This window comes from Convolutriloba macropyga, chromosome 2 (assembly GCF_964194025.1).
Source record: "Convolutriloba macropyga chromosome 2, txConMacr16.3, whole genome shotgun sequence".
Classification (NCBI taxonomy): domain Eukaryota; kingdom Metazoa; phylum Xenacoelomorpha; order Acoela; family Convolutidae; genus Convolutriloba; species Convolutriloba macropyga.
This window is the reverse complement of record NC_134469.1, coordinates 26,936,362-26,960,415: the sequence shown is the minus strand read 5'-3', so window position 1 is coordinate 26,960,415 and position 24,054 is coordinate 26,936,362. Positions and strand designations below refer to the sequence as shown.

The 24,054-nt window shown below is 35.3% G+C and overlaps 1 protein-coding gene across 4 annotated transcripts in view; it reads right to left on the bottom strand.

Annotated features, from left to right (window-relative positions):
* Positions 1 to 11,109: 11,109 nt before the first annotated feature.
* The window catches only part of LOC142358577 (uncharacterized), a 124,352-nt gene continuing 111,407 nt past the window's right edge, over positions 11,110 to 24,054 (bottom strand). For all 4 annotated transcript variants that reach the window (XM_075409997.1, XM_075409996.1, XM_075409994.1 and 1 more), the window contains one exon: positions 11,110 to 11,998. In XM_075409997.1, the coding sequence (XP_075266112.1) occupies positions 11,221 to 11,998 (778 nt within the window). In that variant the 3' untranslated portion in view covers positions 11,110 to 11,220. The remainder of the gene's footprint in view (positions 11,999 to 24,054) is intronic.

Below are 24,054 nucleotides of genomic sequence, written 5' to 3'. Positions count from 1 at the left end.
GTTTTGATGTATTTGAAAAATGGATTGGACTTGTTGTAATGTTGTTGCTCTCGGGGGAGATTGCTAGAATCCTTTGTGCTGAGAGTTGAATATTCTGTTTCTGTTTTTTGCTAACGTAGATGGCGGAATCGGGTACGTATGCAACTGTGGTGCTCGAGAACATGAACTGTAAAAATATGCAGGTTCTCGTTTCTCAAACCTCTCCTTGCTCGTGATCTTGTACAAATTACTCTTGTTTGGGTCTATTGAGTGTTTAGTGCCGATTGTTGATCATTGTCTGCTTCAGAATGTTCCGCCGTTTGTTCTATTTAATCAGTGCCAGTGAGACTGTCAGAATTATAGAGTTCATCCTGAGGTAAATGTTTTCTGAGTATTTTGAATGACTCGCTCTGGGTTAGTTTGCTTGCTTGATTTGTGGTGAGTTCACTGGTGAAGGCGTTTTGATTGTTAATGGCGGTTTTGATGCTTTTGGTGGTGTCGGCATCAACGTGGGAACTGATGGCGTTGCATGGACTCAGTTAAAAAAAATTTAAGGCTGAGTTGTATTTGCTACGGCTGATGTGTTATGGCTCGCGAAAAAGCTTGCGTTCTTTTGATCATGTAGTAAATTTGGAATTTGCTCTTCAATTAACACTGGTTGATTCCAGGTTGCTTTTCTTGCAGGATCAGCTTCAAAGTTTGTTGGAAAAGTTTCCTTTGTTTCTTCTGCTGCACTGCTGGTTTGGTTTGACGGGCCTTAAACCAATTCGATTTACAAATTGATTTGTCGCAATTTTTGTCGGAAATTATTTTACTTGTCGAAATTTTTAAAAATCCATATAGTGGTAGCCATGTTTGTACTGTTTGACGGGAGCAATTGCTTCGCTTGTTCAATTTTGAATTTAATGGTAAACATTGTGATCGCAGTTTCAGTATCTGTGCTTCTGCTTATTTGGCCAATGTAATTTTATATCGCTAATAAGAATTCAAACGCATTAATTTATTTCCAAAAGACTTTTGTGGCGTTGCCTCTTGTAGCTGCAAAACATAGTATAAAATAACTTCAACTGCTTGCACTGCTCTAGCAAAAATTTGCAGATCAAGGATTTTAAGAGGTTAGCGTCCAGGGAACAGACTTGAAGGGCAACAACTAGCTCAGGAATGATAACTTTTTGTATAAAAATTGAAAATGGTTCTTAGTTATTGCAGTCACCTTGTTTATTGGAATTATCTTTCAAAACGCACTGAAGTGATCAAATTAGGCTTTCCGCAACACCAGCTGTCTGTTGATGTTTCAGCTCTCCAATTTTATTACAAGTAATTCCCCCTATAGCTGCCATTTGTTTTATTACTGTAATTGAAAGTGTAGAATTAGAAGTAGAACAGGATTTGAAGTTCTTTCTCCGGGGTTTATCAACCATTCCGTTGTCCAGTTTCATTAGCTCATGGTTGGCCTTAATGTTTCCACATCTGCATATAATGCGCAAGGCAAAATTATTTTCCTGTGTAATGATTACAAGACCAATGCCAAAATTTTTTAAACAAAATATTTATACCTAAAAAAATGTAGAAAACCATGCCTGCAAGCAGTCCGCAATTGTCGCTACAAGATAACCAAAATAAAAATTTACGGCTGTATTTCTGTTGACAGTTTTGAGAAATGATTCTTCGAGTTTAAAAGTCCCAATAATTTTTTTGTTTCCTGACTGAGGAGTTTTCTTTCGAAGAACGATTTGACAAAAATTGGAGCCCAATATTGCACGGCTTTTCACATTTTCTGACAGAGATACAGGAAGCGGGGAACTGAAGGCGTTTCGTGATCTCAATTAAAAAACTTTAAGGCTGAGTTGTATTTGCTACGGCTGATGTGTTATGCTTTGCGAAACTTTCTTTTGTTCATGCAGTAAATGTCGAACATGTTCTTCAATGAATACTGGCTGACTCCAGGTCGCTTTTCTTGCACGATCAGCTTCAAAGTTTTTTGGAAAAGTTTCCTCTGTTGATCTGCTGCCCTGTTGTTTTCACGGGCTTTAGGCCAATCCAATGAAGAAAAAAATTTGTCGCTGTTTTGGTCGGAATTTATTTTTTTGTCGAAATTTTTAAAATTCCATGGTCTGGTAGCCATGTTCAAACTGCTTGACGGGAGAAACTGCTTTGCTTGGTCAATTTTGTATTTAGTAGGAAACATTTTGAGTGCATTTTCAGTATCTGGGCCTCTGCTTATTTGGCCATTGTAACTTCTATATCAGTATTAAGAATCCAAAAGCATTATTTATTACCCGAGGTTTTTTGCAGCTGGAAAACATGATGTGATATATTTTCAATTGCTTGCATTGCTTTAGCAAAATTTTGCAGATCAACAAGTTTAGGAAGTTAGCTTCCATGGAACAGAGTTGTCGGGCAACAACAATTAGTTTAGGAATGATAACACGGTATGTGTAAAAATAAAAATGGTTCTTAGTTGTTGCAATCAACTAATTTATTGGAACTATGTTTCGCAATGCGCTGAAGTGATCAAACTAAATTTTCCGCAACACCAGCTGTCTGTTGATGTTTCAGATTTCCCTTTTTATTTCAATTAACTCCAACTATAGCTGTCATCTTTTTTTATTTAGTGTAATTTATAGTGCAGTGTTAGTAGTAGAATAGGATTTTAAGTTCTTTTTCCAGGGTTTAGCACCCATTCAGTTGTCCATTTTCATTAGTTTAAGGTTGTTCTTACTGTTTCCACATCTGCGTATAATGCGCCAGGTAAAATTGTTTTCTTGAGTAATGATTACAAGATTAAAGCCAAAATTAATTTTACAAAAATTTTTTACCTAAAAAACCTAGAAAACCATGCCTGCAAGTTGTCCGAAATTGTTGTTATAAGATATTCTAAATAAACCTTTACGGCTGTATTTCTGTTGACAGGTTTGAGAAATGATTCTTCGAGTTTTAAAAGCGCCCAAAATCTTTTTTTGGTTTCCTGAAGGAGAAGGTTTCTTTCCAAGAACGATTTGACAAAAATTGAAGCCCGCGATTGCGCTGTTTTTTCAAATTGTCTGACAGTGATAATCACTAGACACCAATTTGTTTGCCTTTACGTTTATGAGAATCATTTCTGCATAATTAAATCTCATTTGTTTTTCTTTACACCTGGTTGACAAATTTGATGCAATAGTTTCTGTATTAAGTTGATTGTCTTTTATTTGTTGCATATCATCAATAAAACCAACATAAATGAAGTCAGTTAGTTCTTCAAGCAGGTTATTGATGAAAATAATGAAGATAGGAAGTGCAAGTACTGACCCCTATGGGACTCCGCTGGTAACTTCAAGCAAAGCAGTCATCTCCTTTGTAATTTTCACATATTGTTTCAGGTTTGTTAGATAAGACGGAATTATCTGAATTGAATTCCTTCCAATGCCATTTTTATGAAGGTATTTATCAGATCGTTATGTAGTAAGGGGTCAAAAATTTTCGAAAAGTCAATAAACTGAGGTCATTGACTTTTTTGTCAAGTTTTTGATGCACTGTCTAGACTGAAAAGTAACTGCATTTTTGACAGTCGGCTTCTGCCGATATTTCCTGGGGGTGGGTGTGCCCTTTCTGATGACTAGACGGGGGGGGGGGTTGGGTTAATGGGAAAGACCAGTTTCTTCTCTCAAAAAAGACTCCGTTAATTTTGTGCATATCCTACAAAATATACAATTTTGTGCATATTTTTCCGACCCCACTCATGGGGAAGGAACTATATACTCAAATGGGTTCCTTTTTGTTTACAATTTTGGCCAATCTATATATTCATGGTAGAGAAATGTGATTGGTATCGTTAGAAAGCTCGTCAAGCGTAAAGTTCGGAATTAAAATGATGTTTTTGAATTTCGTGTTTTTCCAGGAGCTATCGATGTTTAGAGTTTTTTGTGAACGCCTCAAGTTTGGCATGATTTCGCTCACTTTTTTGTTGAAAAAAACTTTTATTTTCTATAAAATTATCAATTTAAAATTACTTTTTATGTTACTAACGAAACTGTTTTGTATTTCTAACAGACGAAAAGCCATATAAAGGGTAGTTTTGGTCTTATAGGCAAGTTTACTGTCAAAAAATTCAATTTCTATTTGAGAGCTGATATTTTGAAAACCACTTCATACTTTTAATTTTTTTCAAGTCTTTTACAGACTAACAATTTCACAAAATCCAGGTTCTGTTCATGACAAACCTAATTTACAGTAAAAATGATGCCCGATGAGCAAATAATTCTTTTTAAGGAATGGCTCATTTATCAATCGCTCCGACTCTTAATTTTTGTAGTTCTTGTAATTTTTATTAAAATTTTGATTTCTTATTGAGATTTTAATAAGTTTTTTTTAGCCCTAAGACACATGATTTTGTCTAGACTGAGAAGTAACTGCATTGTTGACAGTCGGCTTCTGCCGATATTTCCTGGGGGTGGGTGTGCCCTTTCTGATGACTAGAAGGGGGGGTGGTGGGGTGGGTTAATGGGAAAGACAAGTTTCTTCTCTCAAAAAAGACTCCGTTAACTTTGTGCATATCCTACAAAATATACAATTTTGTGCATATTTTTCCGACCCCACTCTTGGGGAAGGAACTATATACTCAAATGGGTTCCTTTTTGTTTACAATTTTGGCCAATCTATATATTCATGGTAGAGAACTGTGATTGGTATCGTTAGAAAGCTCGTCAAGCGTAAAGTTCGGAATTAAAATGATGTTTTTGAATTTCGTGTTTTTCCAGGAGCTATCGATGTTTAGAGTTTTTTGTGAACGCCTCAAGTTTGGCATGATTTTGCTCACTATTTTGTTCAAAAAAACTTTTATTTTCTATAAAATTATCAATTTAAAATTACTTTTTATGTTACAAACGAAACTGTTTTGTATTTCTAACAGACGAAAAGCCATATAAAGGGTAGTTTTGGCCTTATAGGCAAGTTTACTGTCAAAAAATTCAATTTCTATTTGAGAGCTGATATTTTGAAAACCACTTCATACTTTTAATTTTTTTCAAGTCTTTTACAGACTAACAATTTCACAAAATCCAGGTTCTGTTCATGACAAACCTAATTTACAGTAAAAATGATGCCCGATGAGCAAATAATTCTTTTTAAGGAATGGCTCATTTATCAATCGCTCCGACTCTTAATTTTTGTAGTTCTTGTAATTTTTATTAAAATTTTGATTTCTTATTGAGATTTTAATAAGTTTTTTTTAGCCCTAAGACACATGATTTTGTCTAGACTGAGAAGTAACTGCATTGTTGACAGTCGGCTTCTGCCGATATTTCCTGGGGGTGGGTGTGCCCTTTCTGATGACTAGAAGGGGGGGTGGTGGGGTGGGTTAATGGGAAAGACAAGTTTCTTCTCTCAAAAAAGACTCCGTTAACTTTGTGCATATCCTACAAAATATACAATTTTGTGCATATTTTTCCGACCCCACTCTTGGGGAAGGAACTATATACTCAAATGGGTTCCTTTTTGTTTACAATTTTGGCCAATCTATATATTCATGGTAGAGAACTGTGATTGGTATCGTTAGAAAGCTCGTCAAGCGTAAAGTTCGGAATTAAAATGATGTTTTTGAATTTCGTGTTTTTCCAGGAGCTATCGATGTTTAGAGTTTTTTGTGAACGCCTCAAGTTTGGCATGATTTTGCTCACTATTTTGTTCAAAAAAACTTTTATTTTCTATAAAATTATCAATTTAAAATTACTTTTTATGTTACAAACGAAACTGTTTTGTATTTCTAACAGACGAAAAGCCATATAAAGGGTAGTTTTGGCCTTATAGGCAAGTTTACTGTCAAAAAATTCAATTTCTATTTGAGAGCTGATATTTTGAAAACCACTTCATACTTTTAATTTTTTTTCAAGTTATTTAGAGACTAACAATTTCACAAAGTCCAGGTTCTGTTCATGACAAACCTAATTTACAGTAAAAATGATGCCCGATGAACAAATAATTCTTTTTAAGGAATGGCTCATTTATTAATGGCTCCGACTCTTAATTTTCGTAGTTCTTGTAATTTTTATTAAAATTTTGATTTTTTATTGAGATTTTAATAAGTTTTTTTAGCCCTAAGACACATGATTTTGTCTAGACTGAGAAGTAACTGCATTGTTGACAGTCGGCTTCTGCCGATATTTCCTGGGGGTGGGTGTGCCCTTTCTGATGACTAGAAGGGGGGGGGGTGGGGTGGGTTAATGGGAAAGACCAGTTTCTTCTCTCAAAAAAGACTCCGTTAACTTTGTTCATATCCTACAAAATATACAATTTTGTGCATATTTTTCCGACCCCACTCTTGGGGAAGGAACTATATACTCAAATGGGTTCCTTTTTGTTTACAATTTTGGCCAATCTATATATTCATGGTAGAGAACTGTGATTGGTATCGTTAGAAAGCTCGTCAAGCGTAAAGTTCGGAATTAAAATGATGTTTTTGAATTTCGTGTTTTTCCAGGAGCTATCGATGCTTAGATTTTTTTGTGAACGCCTCAAGTTTGGCATGATTTTGCTCACTATTTTGTTCAAAAAAACTTTTATTTTCCATAAAATTATCAATTTAAAATTACTTTTTATGTTACAAACGAAACTGTTTTGTATTTCTAACAGACGAAAAGCCATATAAAGGGTAGTTTTGGTCTTATAGGCAAGTTTACTGTCAAAAAATTCAATTTCTATTTGAGAGCTGATATTTTGAAAACCACTTCATACTTTTAATTTTTTTTCAAGTTATTTAGAGACTAACAATTTCACAAAATCCAGGTTCTGTTCATGACAAACCTAATTTACAGTAAAAATGATGCCCGATGAACAAATAATTCTTTTTAAGGAATGGCTCATTTATTAATGGCTCCGACTCTTAATTTTCGAAGGTTCTTGTAATTTTTATTAAAATTTTGATTTTTTATTGAGATTTCAATAAGTTTTTTTTAGCCCTAAGTCACATGATTTTGTTGACTAAAAATGCAATAGGCTTCCTGAAAGTTAGTAAGCAAACCTATGTAGTAATTTGAGTGGACAGCTAATAGCTGTTAGGACTCTAAAAATAATTTTTTGAAATTTTTTTTGAACATTAGCCAATCATAAATTTGTTTCTCTGAAACGTAAGTCAGTCTCACAATTGACAGGACCCCCTCGTTTCTATTGCAACCAAAAGGAATCTGATTAGTGGTTTTATCTTCTTACTATTTCCTTAATGACTTGTCTGCCACTGCTTTTCATAATTATTTTAATTTTTGTTCATTTTTTCCCTATTTTGGTCTTCCTTGAAGTCCTATGGCATTCTAATATTATTGCCAGTCCTCAATGGAATCAGGAAAACTTTGACTAGATCATAGATAAAGTTTGAAGAAAAAAACATACAATTTTACTGACTTCGACACTTTGTTCATGAACTTTTCTACTAATTTTTTAGGTTTGCCTGTGTTTTTGTTGTTTTAAAAGTTATACAAAAAATTGTGATGAGTTGTTGGTGATTTAGGAATGACACAAATTATTGCCTTCCTATCGAAGCATAACCGATTATATCTTATTCTATATTGATTTCGGTTGAAAGCTACTGAATTTTATGGGTTTGATACTACGGGTTTTCTCAAAAATTTCGTTTTTTAATATTTTTGTTTAAATTTGTTGGTTTTTGAAGGCATGTTTTACAAGAAGCAAATCCATTGTTGTTAAAATATCATTTGAAAAAGAAAAGTTTGAAATGAGTAGTTCTCTTTTTAATGGCTCAGATACTTTTTCTCGTTTTTTTAAATCATTTTGATTATTTTGCAAGTTTTGAATTCTCTGTGTAGTCGTCAAGAGCTGAGAAGTCTCAAAAGTCTCTAACAGTGTGCTCTAACAGAGTGAAATTACCCAATGCAATAACTTTACAGCAACTAGTCTTGAAGTCCTTGATATTGTTTGATTCAAACGGTTTTCTAAGCCTTTAAAGTTTTGTTGTTATATTTGTCAACTTGTATCTAATTCTCACCACTGATAGGCCTCATTCACTTCCCTGTAGTTCGAAAATTTGAAGTGGCTATAGATATTACGTCGAAACTGATGTTTTGCTTGTTCAACAACATGCGTTTTCATAAAAGTTTTTTTAGTGGTCAATATCTTTGTCCTTTTTCTCTTCTTTGAGCTCATTTGCCTATAAACAGATCCCACTGATTTTCAGATTAAGCCCAAGTGAACAAGATTATTCTTTCAGTATATTTTTAACTGAAGTAGTTCAGTTAACATTTGAAATAAAAAAAACATAATTTTCAGATAACAGCAATAGGTTTTAATGGCCTCAATAATTTGTGTTTTCGCAAGTTGTTAGTGCTTTCAAAAAAACCGTTTCCCTGGCTTAGATTGACCGGATAAAGTATCTATTGGTTGAGTAATGACTTTTTTGTATATTTATCAGGAGTCTCTCCTTTAAATTTTAATGGTTTTTAAGACATTTGTATATATTGGTTTAATATAGATTCCCATCTGCTTTCTAGTAACAAAAAAAATAAATTTACGCAGCTAAGTTGTCTTTTGACTGTGTTTTGGTGTCGTTACTAGGTACTTTTAAATTTTTTAGAACTAGATGTTGAACTTTTGCCGTAAAAAATATTTTCTTTTCTTTTTTTTGTTGTTCAGTTTTTTCTCCCGTAGTCTGATTAATGTTGTGAGATCTGTTCTGAGATTTATGTTGTGAGATTAATGTGGTGAGCACTAAAATGAGGCATGGCATTATGGCATTCATTTAGTAGTTTTTGTAACATTTTTTTAAACTCAAAGATCTGTTTTTGATTATTTCTTCAATTAGTTGACAGTTATGTCAAAAATGTAGATGAGCGCGGGTCGAAACATCATGTGCAAACGCACATAAACGAGACTCCTTTTTTCATAGTTTTTCTTGGTCAAGAGGTTCGAATAAAGTTCTATATAGCACAAAAGGCAAAAGTTAACTGAAAGGGCAAATTTAGTGTATAATTTTTGCAAAGATTGGACCATTGAAAACCTTTGTTTGTGTTTCGTAGTTTCTCGTTTATTTTTCAGGACAATTTTGTTTAGAATGTCACTTGGTTCCAATTTGAAGTTAGACTAGATATAAAGATCGAAGTTCAAAAAAGCTTTAAATCTCGGGCTTTAACTTAGGGTCGCTATCAAAGCACTAAAGCAAATTGTAGGATAACTCTCCAAGATTTTGAGGATTCCAATTTGCTGCAGAAAAAATACTTTTGATATCTGCGATGCAACTTCAATGAGCTACACTTAAAGTCTGTAAAAGTGTGTTCACAAGTTCTGCAATTTATTCCCATTTGGCAAGGTAACTAGTACTTTCTACTCTATACGGCTTTGTTTTCACATCTATCTGCAATCACTGGATTCTAGCTTTGGATAATAAGTTTTATTTGCTACCCCAAATTGTATTTCCTGCAAGACTCTGGGAACCTATTTTATTCCTTATTGTTAATCCTTGCTACATTCGTTATACTCAATATGCTTCGCCGACTTAAAAAAACTCAGAGCTTAGTTTGCACGTCGACTCCGCAAGTGCTACAATAACTACTCAAAAATTACCGTAAAAGTGGTCTGTTTTTCTCCGCTTCTGGCTTCTTGGGTGGAACTGGCCGATTTTTGTTCATTTTTTTATTAAAGGAGAACAGCCAACGTAATAACAAAATGATTTTCTTACGTAACGAACGTTGATTGGTATGTGCCAAACAATTATATTTTCTTCAAAATGCCTTTAATCTAAGATGTACTGGTTCGGAACGGTTGAGGCGATTTTAGGCCTAGACAAGCTAGAAGATAATCCTCATTGGTTACTGTGCTTTGTAAATTTTTTCTTTGATATGGCAGCGATGCGTAAATTTCCTCTTACATCTATGAAGGATGGCATCTTAAGCCTTCCCAGGTTGAGGTGGCCAGACCGAGGTGACCCCTGATCAGACGATATTCGAGCGCACACATGTTTCCGGTGCGCTCGAATTACATGGTCTGGAAAAGGCTTCAAGCGCACTTTAGTCTGGACAATGGTCTGGAAATTGTCTGATCAGTGGTCACTTCGGTCTGGGACGGTCGGATCACAGGCAGTTTTGAGCGCACACTAGTCTGATCAGAGGTGGTTTGTGAGCGCAATTAAGTCTGATGAGAGGACGTTTCTAACGCATTTTAGTCTGATCAGAGGGCGTTTCAAAATGAAGGGGAAAATCTTAATCTCAAGACAAAATGAAAAAAAAAGAATGGTTAAAAGTGCAAAATGAAGTGGTAGTAGTATTTGTAGTAAAAGCTTCATTTTGGAATTTCAGATTAACTTTTTCAAATTTTACTCCAGATTTTCAAAATTACTACCGAAACAATTTTGAATGTTACTATAGGAGTGGAAAACGCATTAAACCCCAATCCCCGCTAGTTAAGAGTGGATTAGGGGTGAAACATCGGCCCGTTTATTGTCTGGGACATTTTGGGCGCACTTTAGTCTGGACAATGGTCTGGAACTCTTCTGGGCAATGGTCTGATACTTGTCTGATCAGGGGTCATTTGAGTCCGGAACTGGTCTGATCAGAGGCGGCTTCGAGCGCACAATGGACTTCGAGCGCACACTTGTCTGATCAGAGTTCACTTCGGTCTGGGACGGTCTGTTCAGAGGCAGTTTCGAGCGCTACCTCAACCTGGGTTTGTTTCTCCATGTTCAGTTCACAACATTATTTTTAGTTGCATCAAATCAGATTACGGCAGTAGTTTTGAAAATTTATTTTGACATGTCTCAGCAATTGTAGGTTTTGATTATATGCTTTAAGCAGTTTTGTGGGACCGACGTTGAACTGTATAATAGACCTACTGGTTTGTATCTTATCCGGTTATGTTTAAAGCGGTGACGTCTTAGCAAATAGACGTACCAAAATGTAGAAATTTCAATGAATGTGATTGGTTGAGAAATTTAAAACACTGTACCTTTATGCGTTCAATTAGCCTACATTGGGCATAGCCTAATGCTAGATTATAATTTTTACCGCATCTGGCCATGCCTCTCAGGCCATGGCCATGCCTCGCAGCGGCCCATGGGACTTGATATGAATCTATCACAACCGAACGTGAGACCATTTTCCCCAAAAAAGTAAAATTATTCTATTTTGATGTTACAATTTTGAGAGAAAAATGTGATAGTACGAAAAATTGAATTAGGTAATAGTGTTGCAGTGAGTTTTGTTTTGGAATGAACTTTACATGTGCGATCTCTATCGTAATTTGTACTCTAGTTAAATAGTTTAATCAGAATGATTCTGCACTTGGTTGAATGCGTATTTCGTTGATTGCCACATGCGCTGGCTGGCCAACAGCGTAGAGCACGGCCTGTGCAACTTCTTGTGCGGATAGAATCTCGTGGTTGCTAGTCAGTGTTGAGTCATACTTCTCTCGAGCTTGCATGTCAGTGGAATGGTTCAGCAACTCGGTTGCGCCATTGCCGGGTTGAATGCATGTGACTTTAATGTTGTGCTTTGAGACCTCTCCTCGTAGGGCTTGAGAAAGTCCTTCAACGTAGAATTTGGTACCACTGTATACTGCCAGACCAGGGAAGCCACGTATGCTGGCGTCTGAACTCATGTTAACAATGTGGCCTCGCTCGCGTTGGATCATGCCGGGAAGTGCGACTCCCACGCAGTTGTTGACTCCTTTGACGTTAATGTCCACAGTTTTATCCCATTCCTCGAAGGCTTGAGTCTTCATCTCCGTGTACTGCATGTATCCCGCATTGTTGACCAGAATATCAATTGGACCCAGTGCCAGCTCCACCTTGCGATGCATTTCTTGTACATCGCTCAAGGTAGTCACGTCTGTCTGGACTGCGACGCATTGTCCGCCTTCGGAGATTATTGCATCCGAGACCTCCTTCAGCTTGTCTAGGCGCCGCGCTGCCATGCCCACTTTGACGCCCTGTTTAGCCAATAGAATTGAGATTGCCTTTCCGAACCCACTGGAGGCTCCAGTTACAATTGCCACCTTGCCTTTCAATTTGTCCATGCCTCCTCCGCTTACGGAACCCAAGATGCTAAAATATCAAATGTGTTAATTTATTAACAGGGCGCAATTAAAGAAGCGAATTACAATGGCGAATCTGAATAAGAATAAAACTAGATTCAACAGAGTTTTGTCAATTGCGAATGTTTTAGTACTTCGCGATATTCAAGTTAAGGCCATTTAATCTTAACTGGATTGTTAATATCAGAATAATGATGGGGCGTGTTTTTGTTTACGTTGCAAAGAATCTCTCTCAGTAAAACAAACATGACCGGAAACAGAATGGTAAATAATTCAATAGTTAGATTGAAACTTCTCTTAAGAGCTGAGCGCCTAGCCCGTCATTGAAAAAGACGCTTTTTCATTTTTCAGTGAAAGGGCAAAAACATCGGCTTTTGTGAATTCATGTATGTTTTTGAAGTTATGTAATAGGTAGCATTTTTTCATGATTTGATCGCGATTGTGTAGATCATTATGATGATTTAATTATCAGTGTGGGTCTCATTTATTGTATGTTTTTTACTTCGACGTTGAGTTATGGTTGATATCTGCATTCGATGACGATTCTAGTTTGCGTCTCTTGTAAAGACTTGAGCCCACTTGTTGAGTGTCCAGTAGGAACTCCTCTTTCATTGCCCTTTTCCTGCTGTCCTCTACTTGTGTAGGCGGAGGGGATGACTGTTCTAACATTGTTCTGTACATACTTTCAGTGAAACCAAAATTAAAATTTGGCGGTTCTTTTGTTGCCGCAGTTGTTATTGTTGTTGCTGATGTTGACTGTATGCGTGCATCTAGAGAATGGGCACTCCAGGTAGCGGTCAGGTCCCAACCGGCTTTTTCGGCCACATCGCGAAGTAAAAAGGGGAATTTGTTGACTCCGATTGGTTGATCAACATACCAAAATCCAGGTCGTGGTCTGGGATGCGGCTTGTTGTAAAAGTTGTGTGAGTTCCTAGGTATGAGTGATATGTATTTTTTCATTATTTCAACTGGACAGTGAAAGTTTTTATCTTTTGCTTTGTACATTCGTCTTAAGACATTTCGGTCCTGTTTGCCTCTGGTATTAACATCTTCAAATGTAAAATGCTCTTCACTCGCTCCCTCTTCAACAAATTTGATTTTAGACGAAGGCCCAATGGCTGTTAGTTCTCTGTGTTGAGCTCTAGAGCGCACTCCGAAGTATTTAGCCACCAGGAAATAGACTGTAGTGAGAAGTTTCTTAGGGTTATCATCGCCTAGCAACCCCTCATTCCAGATCTGGGTTTCCATTTGTGGTGTGATGACGCCGACGTTAAAGCTGTGCCTTTGGACACCCATTGCCTTCAAGGTGTTTTTTCTGTCTTCTAATGCTACTCTAAACGGCTGGAATTCCATATCTGAGTAGACATTGAAAGAATTGTTGATGTTCTTAATTGTCATTTGCAGAATGCACGTCAAGTGATTTAACGTTTCCGGGCTCAACTCTTCCCCTTTCTCCGATTTCACTTCCATTATAAACATTGTCAAGTATTGGGGCGCCAAGTGTTGGAAGTCTGTGATGAGCATATCTAATGTACAGGGAATAAAGGAGCCAGTTTGGTCTGATTCATATTTGAGCTTGGACCACGCATTCCATTTATTTTGTACCCAGCGGATCGACTGGTAAGATTTGCAAGATAACTCTGTGTTGCAACCAATTACAATTCCGTTCACCTTTGTGGTAACAGGTTGAGAAGAAGCCTCATTCGCTTCAATGTTACTCAGCTCTGAGATATTGTCAAGGTATCCGCTGCCCATCAGGAAGTCACCCGGTTCCAGAATCGCGTCGCAGAAGTTTGAAGTATCGTCTTCGGGTTCAGGAGATGGAAGTATAGAGTCTTCAGGTTCTGTTTTGGGCTCAATGAGGAATCCATCATCGACTTCATTCTCTTTTTCCATATTTTCAATAATTAATTGTTTACTCTGGAAATGTTGGTGGAATAAATTAATCCACGATTCGATAATAGATAATTATGGCTTTAATTTAAGAGGTGGATAATGCTGCCGCTCTTTTTTCGGGGCTCTTTATTGGTAATAAGTTATTATGTATGATAAATACTGCACGTTTCGCGTGGTGTCTCTAATTCTAATGGCAAAACTAGTATGTAAATGTGCACTGTGTTGTGTATGTGCACTATCTATCTATCGACAAAGTGGAGTAGTGAAGAATGAATGATATGGAGCAACAATAACAGCAACAGTAGCAATTCACCACTGCACAGTGCAACAAGCAATAAGGCCACTATTGTATTACTACACAGACATTATTTTTACCACCACCACCACCACTGCAAATATAAAACGACAACTACTGAACTGCAGTGCGTTGAATGTTTGTCTCTTTCAGTTAGCGCATAGTAGTAGTAGCAGTAGTAGTAGCAGTAGTAGTAGTAGTAGTACGCTATACTTGTGTTCTCTTTCTCTTGTTTGCTTTTGCTATGCCTTAATGCCACTAAGATTGTCTAAGTTGTAAGTGTTATGCTGTGTTGGGATCTTTTCAACAATTGCCCCCCCTTTGGCAAAAGGGGGGGCTATTCTTGAATAGAATTTAAGCGAGCAATTTATTAACCAATCAGAGACGACTAATAACTTTCCTTGTATGCTCATACTGTGTTAAACTGGATAGAATAAAATGCGCCATGCTAGGGCAATTAGCCGAATTGGAATACAAAGCGAAAAGAATTTCCGACTGGCGGGTCGGTGGGCGCGCTTCGCGCGCGTCGCGGCTTCGCCGCGATAACCGACCCGCGATTTCCGGATTACATCCCACAGTGCGTGAGAGGCATGGCCGTGAACAGCGGTCCGAAATTGCGCTGAAACCATTTTTCGCCTATCTAAACTGTAGGCCAACTAATATTGTGGTAAAGTATAGCACAGAAGGGGAGGCGATTCTCTACTAGGTACCAAAGGGGGGGGCAATTGTTGAAAAGATCCCTGTGTTGTGGTAGGCATATTGCTGCACTAGCAACCACATGCACCACCGCACTAGAGCATACAATACAAAACGCACACGGTATCCCCCAATCGCGTACACTCAACTTGCACGCAAATAGTGCAGTGTAGTAATAACCTATCTGCAATATATGTTGAGGTAATCTATGGTTCGATATAACAGCACTATTAGTGTTGTGACTAAAGCAGGTATGAATGACAGCTATATGCTCCCACCATCAATGAGGAGGGTAGGTGTAGTGTAGCCCATTAGTTGTATATATCATATGCATTAGTTAAGGCGTATGGACTCATTAGTAGATCGAAGTAAGGACTATAAGTGCAAAAGCATTTCAAACAACAATACGTGTGCGTTAGACTTTTGCTTTTTGTTGTGTCGGGGTATAAATGGATTGAAACAAGGCCGCTAGAAAGAGTGAAACCATTAACGAGGACACGAAAAGCAGTAGACTAATGCACGTAGCCTACTTGCGAATTACTTTTGTTTCCTCCAATTTCTAGTGACATTAATGGGCTGTATTTATGGACAGCTCAATTAATGGACATCTTTTCTTGTACAGCTACTTTTAGTCATACAAAATGCCCATACATTTGTACATTAAATGTATATGCTAGACCCCTGATTTGCACCAAGTTGTTTGTTAATAGATCGAACTGAGCTCGGTATGTCGCGTGAGTCCATTAATGACTAGTGTCGAAAAACTGTAGTCTAATGTGCCTAATATGCGTGCGTATGTGATATTTTTTCTGATATATTAATGGTAAGAATTCAAGAACATCCTTGAATACTTACCATTAATATATCAGAAAAAAATACGAACTGTTCCTTACGACTGTCCACCAAATCAGCTAGTTGGCTTAGTGGACAGTCTTAATAGGCAGTTCTCCTAACTGCGCTGGTTACAAAAATAAGGTATTTCAGATGCATTTATCTTTTTTGAAGGGCAATTTGAAAATAGATGCTTCCGCAGTGATAATGCTTTTGAAAAATAAGTCTTCGTTGGATTAAAAAGTTCTTTTTGTAGTTTTTGTCGCTTTCAGTTTTTAATGCGAAAAAGGATGCTCGGTAATAAGGGTTTGCTCACTGTTCCGACCCCTCTTATCTCAATTATTGGCATTTATGTGTACCAAATGTAGCAGATATGGGAAATTTCATATTAGTAGAGTAGTTACTGCTTGTTAAACTAAAGCTCTATCGATTTTAAAAGAATAACAGACTTTTAAACTAGAGATGCTATTAATAGTGAAGTTTTTATTTTACTTGATTGAACTGATCAAAACGTTTTCTTAAAACATAAATTTAACACTAATGCAATTTCTCAAACTACTTTTTCAAGGAAACACGCCAATTGTCAAGCATGAAAGACAAAACATTCAGCTGCTGAGTTGTAGAAGACATAAAAACGAATCCGGACTACTTACTGCCTTTTAGACATCAAATAGATTAATTACAGCCATTTTCAAAACTGATGGGACAGATCACGAAATCAAAACAACAAGAAACATGAGCGAATCTCAAAAATCGCGTATACTTGAAAACACATGATGTCAAAGTTGTTCAGATTAGGAAGTATGGAACAAAACGACTCAAAACTTTCATCTCTATACCTCATCAGAGGACCTTGCAGACTTCTCATAGTGAGACTGAATAACATGACAATTAAGAACAATAAAAAACTGAAGCAATTGGAATAATTGTTAAGTTTTATTGAAAACAAATGGTGCCAATGCTGCCAGAACCATTGGGTATGGAATGAGCCCTTTGAATAAATTTAAAAACGTTTCACTAGAGAGCCAGTTAGACATGTCGTTAAACCATTTAGGCGATGGAACAAAAAAAACGCAAAACTGGTTGAAACTCAAAATTGAAATAATTTGAATGAGTCTAAACAGTTAGGAGGCTTTGAAATACAAATGTCATCAACGGTAAACATTAGGTAGGTAATTTCGTAATATTGGAAAGCTATTGGGAACTGTAAGACTAAACAGTAAAAAACATGGAAAACGAGAGCGTTCAACTGCAAATTTTGAATAGGTATATTTATTTCTAACACCAAATCGAATATGGCTGGTCGCACTGCACGTGAAGACAAAAAATACAAATAAGGCTTCTTTCTTCTCATTTTGTTTTTGAAGCGAATAAAGTCACAATATCAATTTCAGTTCTCACTGACCTCACAAAAATTGAAAAAAATGTGAAGAGTACTTCGAGAAAAAGACACTGCAAGGCTTGTAAAAATATAAGACAGTTCTTGAATTAATATCTCAAAAAGCTTATTTTCACTTGAACAGCTACTCAAAATTCAGCTTTTCAAATACGTGGAGTCAATGTTGACTTCCAACAAAGATTTGAAGACTTTATTATTTAAATAAATAAAGACTGAAAATACTCTTTTCTGATTGGTTAAAATAGAAAAAACACCTTTCCTTCGATGTTTAACTATTTTCCCTTTCACGTTACCTTTTAGTTGGTACCGATCAGAGTCATAGCCAAACCTGATATAATAATAAACTATATTTCTTTCTCTATCTACTCCGCTCTTGTTTTGTATTGAGATATACGTTAGACTTTAGCATTGGGGCCCGTGCACTGTCTACTGAAGCTCAGATAGAAAAGTAACAGACTAAAGATATAGAACTTTAGTTAGTCATGTAAGTCTCACTATTGTAATATAGTCTTGAGATACCATAAGACTTCAGTAGAGTAACCTCTCAAGGTAACCCTACTCGAGACACGTCTTATTTGGTGCGACCAGTCGATTGCGTTCCGAACTAAAACAAAAACAAACCCAAAAAACACTTAATTTCCCTAACGGAATTATTATTGATAACCACATCATTTAACCTACATATAACAGCATACTATTGGCTACCAGCCATCAAACACAAATGACTACCCGTCATTTCTTAACACCATTTACAATTGCTAGCGGTTACCCGCAAGAAAACAGTGAAATTATTTACAGATTAATAATAAATTTGAAGAATAACCTCTTCAACGAAACAGAACATATACAACAATTTAACATCCATAGAAATAATCTGGCCCATTATCTACCAGTAATACTACTGGATAGAGACCAACTTAACAAACACTACACATTCACCTTAACAGATGAAAAAGGAAATAGAAAAATATTCTATAATTTCCAGAATGAAACAACACTATCTGATATATTCAAGACATTCTTGAGGTGACACGAAGATTGCCAAGATAGAAAAAAGCTAACGGCAATACCAAACACAACATACGAAATACTACGGAATACAACCGGATATTTAACCGAACAACACTAAAAAATACAATCAGTAAATGATAAATTACGAATTGAAATAATAAATTAAAACAATTGGCTAACAAAAATTATTGAACTTAAAACAGAATTAAAAACAGCAACATCAGATTTAACAAAAATTGTCTCAGAATTTACATTCCTATTCTGGTTAGATAATTTTGAACACATTAACGACAAAAGAAAAAAATTTGGAGAAACATTCCACGAAGAGATTGAAAACTGGAAAATATCTGAAAATATCTGGAACAGTGAGAACTATTCACCATACTTTGAAAGCACACTAAAAGTAAGTTCAGACAGCTTGAATTACATAGAAGGATTAGACAATATTGTAAAAATTATGGACCAAGGACAGGCAGGTTCTTCATCATTTATTTTGTCAAGAAGTTTGACATCAACGTCAACACCAAAAGACGTTCAGGTAAATACAAGTTTACAATCAAAACAAAAATCAACAATAAAACCGGATAAACCATTAACATCAAATTTATTTGGCCATCAAAACAATATAGCAGACAAAATATACATTTCTGACTCAGATGAAAAGGATCTCAAATTTGGGAACTGGCTACAGCCATCATTAAATCAGAACGTAAGAAAGAAAAATGAGTATCCAACACAACATAACTGTAATAGAAATAATACATACATTAGCTCATTAAACGAATCATATAAGTAAACTAATAGATAACCTAGAAAACAAATTTAGACAAACAAATGAAAACATAGAAAGAAAACAAGAAGAAGCAATGGAAATGATGTTTAACAGACTTGAAAGAACCATAGATGACATTAATAGACCAAATAATCCACGAACAGAAAACAGAAACACAAAAAATAACAATATACAAAATAATAGACGACAAGAAAATTGTACACGAAGAACTAATTCAATCACAACAGAAGAAAGAGAAACAACAGTCGTAGAACCTCCTTTACCATTCTATAAACAATTAACATCAATGAGCATAAATGAAGAACCACAAATAGAACAGAACATATGTAGTGGTTCAGTACCAACAACAATTAGACCATTCGACGGTACAGACCCAGCATACGCTGTTGAAGAATACTTAAATAGCATTGTAGCAGCGATGATATTTAGTAGTGGCGTAGAACCCGTAAATAAACCAGGACATCACCAATGGAAAGTAAAAAGAGCAGCTTTAATTTTACATACTCTACAAGGACCAGCTCAAAAGTGATACTCCACCTTACCAAGTGAAACAAAACTGGATTGGGAAATATTCTGCAAAGAATTCTCAGACATGTTCGATTCAGAGAAATAAAAAAAACAAGCAAAAATAGTGTTACACCAACTAACGAATGAATACCTACAATCATTAGCATTACGAATTGAAACATTAGTAAAAACAGCATATTCACTCTATACAGAGGACTATAGAAATAGTGTAATGAACCAAACATTTATCAGATGCTTGGACAACGAATTAAAAACATCAGCTTTGAAGAAACATGCAAACCATAAACAGACGCCAAGGGAACCAGAAATGCCATCCAAAACATTAGTCGATAAAATTGACCAAATTGACTTAACAAGAACAATAACAAATAATCATAAATATTATATGAAGTTAACCAAACTACGTCAACTATCAACGAAAATCTCAAACGAATGAACGCAGCTTGTAACAATGTTAACGATCTAAACCAGAATGACCTGGAAGAGTTTGAAGGAACAATCTGTAACGTTCTTAACAGAATTAACAACACATATGATAGAAAAAACTTTAAAGGAAGACCGAAGTTTGCACTATTTTGCAACTATTGCAGCTCGCACGGACACACGAAAGGCAGATGCTTTAAAAGACCACGACAAGAAAGCATTACACGACCAAAAGAAAAGTCATTCTATGGGCACATGAGAAATAACCAGAATCTACCAAATAGAAAAATTGATTCAAACAATTTTAATGGTCAACAATTACCATCAACATCACCAGTTTACAACAATTCACGAAGCAGAACATCATATAGATCAAAATCACGAAATGGATACTACAACAATTCCATTAGTAAAAATAACAGAAATCAACAAGATTACAGGAATTTTTACAGAAATAACAATGATAGAAGGGGCAGCTATAATAGAAACAATTATAATAGAAGTAGAACTAATAGCTACAATAGAAACAGTAATTATAACAGATACAACAATAGTAGATCAAACTCGGGATATTCGAAGTAGGTTTTCAAGTCAAAATTCACCATACAACAGAAGTAATAACAATAATTACAACAAAAATAAATATAACAGACAAAGAAACTATAGCAGAGACTCAAACAGAAGTGATAGATATAGTCAACGATCAAATAGTAACAATAGACATTATTCTTACAATAACAGAGACAATTGAACAAGTTCATCAAATAGAGAACAAAGCAATAGATACCAACCAAGAGATCGCAGTAAAGATGGAGACAGTTACAATAGCTACAAAAAAAAAACAGAATAAACAACATAGAAGGACAAACACAAAATGATGATCCACCTGGAACAGATGAGAACGAGTGCTCATCAGAATCGTCTGATGAAGACCAAGAAATATTAGATAATATTTACAACGCAAACGAAGACACATGCAATACCGTAATAAATACACTAGAAAGCAACCATACCTGGATATTACCGATGTACCAATATAACAAAGTAGAACAAGATTTTACAAAGCAGAAACCAATACTCGAAATCGATTTCCTATTAGATTCTGGAGCAACATTAAACCTCTTGAACGAAGATACATGGAACGAAATAAAATATAACAATCCAGAAATACAACTCGAAAAAGCTAACAAAACACTTACAGCAGCAAATAATATCACCATAGAAACATTCGGGACAGTAACACTTAATTTAACAACAGAACGAACGTCGAACAGCAGGAATAAACCTCAACAAAACTTTAATATCTGTTTCTATATAATACAATGCAATCATAACATTCTTGGAACCCCGTTCTTCAAAGAATATATAGAAACCATTAATGTGAACACAAATAAACTAACAGTAAATACTAACACATTTATAAATAACGATATTACTTTCTTTATGAACAGCACAAAAGGATATCCCTACTATTCTAGATTATATCCAATCTTTAATAGAGAACCAATGTACTTTGAGGAAAACCAGCACAAATGCATTACCTTTCCAATATCAATTTTCAAAGAAATGGAAATATCAAATGGAAAAACAATTAATAAATCATTCTACGTTTTTAAACCGATAAACAAATACCAAAGCTTATCATTCACAGATGTAAAAGATCTGTCACTAGAAAAAGAACACTTTATCGACGTATTTCTAATCAACAAAAAACAACATAAAATAACTATCAACACTGAATTACTCGGCTTTATATATCAAAACATCACTTTTAGAAAACACAACGAAGAAATGTACCAAACAAACTCAATAGACTTATTTGCAGCATTATACCATTTAACATACGAAAAAGAAAACGATATCAATGAATTATTAAATATACAAGCCAATGAAACAATTGAACAAGTCGCAACATTTGAAAGAAAACCTAATTTCAAATGCAAATTCAATATTAACAAATACACGGACACAGAGAAAGAATTCATCCAAATGTTTGATTTCCAACACTCATATATAACACAAGAAGAATTTGAAAAAGTAGTATCAATCATATTAGAATACAAACAAGTCTACGCAACAACAAAATTTGACGTCGGAAAAACTAAAGTAAAACTGAACCTACCAATGAAAAAAGATGCAATCTTTAAAAAACAAAGAATCAGTAAAGTACCGATACACATTCGAGAACGAATTCAAAAACTACTGGAGGAATTAAAAAAATACAACATAATTGCACCTGTCAATAAAGAACAACTATCAACGGGAAATACCTTTACAAACCCCGTAAAAAGATTCGAAAAGGAGAATCCTTAAAGATCGTATTGGACGCTCGATACTTGAATAGCATGATAAATGAATCCAAATGCAATTGGCCCATTGAACCTGTTCACGTGGCACTAACACGAATAAACTGAACAATATTTGCAACAGCTGATCTCAATAGTGCGTACAACCAGATACCAATAGATGAGCAATCAATGAGATACACTCATTTCACAATTGGGAATGAACAATATTGCTTTAAACGATTATTTTATTGAATATCAATAGGACCCGCAGACTTTGCATCAATACTAACACACCTTTTTTACCCATTAATCAGAAAAGGAACAGTAATCACCTATGTTGATGACATTTTTATCCAAACAAACTCGTACGAACAGATGTATGAAACACTGATAGAATATCACAAAATACTATTGAAAGAAAACCTTAAAGCAGCACCTGATAAAATATATTTCTTGCTGAAAAAATCCAAATTTCTAGGACACATTATAGAAGACAAGAAGGAAAAACCACTAACTTCAAGAATTAATGGTTTCCAAAAACTGGAACCACCAACAAGCATGAAAGCACTCCAAAGATACCTCGAAACAATAAACTTTCTTGCAAAATATGTCTACGGCATGCAAACAATATTACAACCATTATATAACCTTCTACATAAAGAAAGTGATTTCAAATGGACAAAAGAACATCAAACAATTTTCGAACAAATGAAAAGAGCAATAACAAAGAATTTAGAGTTAACAATGCCAGATACTACGAAACCATTCTACATAGTAACAGATGCTTCGAATACAGGCATAGGAGCAGCATTACTACAACAACACCCAACCGAGAAGAAAATGAGATTAGTTTCAGCGAATTCAACACTCTTCACACCTATAGAAATGCGACTATCCACACTAATTCGAGAATGTTCAGCGATAATATTCGCTCTAATAGAATATTAATTCTTGCTAACAGGCTCAAACCATCCAATTGTATTATTGACTGATCACAAACCAATCATTTATCTCTTCACTCAGAAAAGCAAACCTAACCATAGAGTCTACAGATTTCAAATTATTCTAACGAATTTTCCAAATTTACACAATATTGGGACAGAGGGAAAAAACCTAGCACTCTCCGATCTTCTGAGCAGAACAATTGATGAAGAACATTTTACTAAAACACGTGATATAAAAGTGGAAATACCAGAAAACATAAAGTTTTTCTTCGCGAAAGCACCTTTTGCAAATAACCTAGAATGCAAATACAGCATATGTAAAAACACGAATGACGAAACGTCAGAAAAAAACACACTACTCAGAATTAGCAAACATACATAACAACTATTTCGAGGTAAACATTGATAAAAACGAATACCATCCAATTTCATTCGAAAAATATAATACCGAAACTAAAACTAATTTAATACCAAAATATAAACCAAAAATAAAAAACTGGCAATCTCCAAAAGTAGAAAAAGACGCTCTAATTATTGAGAAAAACCGAAAAGGACCTTATACAACACATCACGATGATGACTACCTAAGACTGATCAATAACATAAACATAAAAACAAAACAACAACCAAAGTACGAAAACACGAAAATATCAGATACCTTCTATGACAAAAAAACAAAAGTAACTGAATAATTAATCAGAGAAACACAAATATTAGATCCTGTACTTCACAAAGTAAAAATGTGGAAAAAACATAACAATAAACCACACTCAGTAACAATGGAAATACGTGGAAACAAAGGACTATTCGCTTACTTTATAAAGTTTAAATCAATAATTGTTGATGAACGATCTGGAATAATCAAAATATTCATAATCATAGACAAAAAATCGATACAAAGAATCTGTTTACCATTGACATTATTACTCTGTACATTCTATGAAAACCATTGCATTGACCTA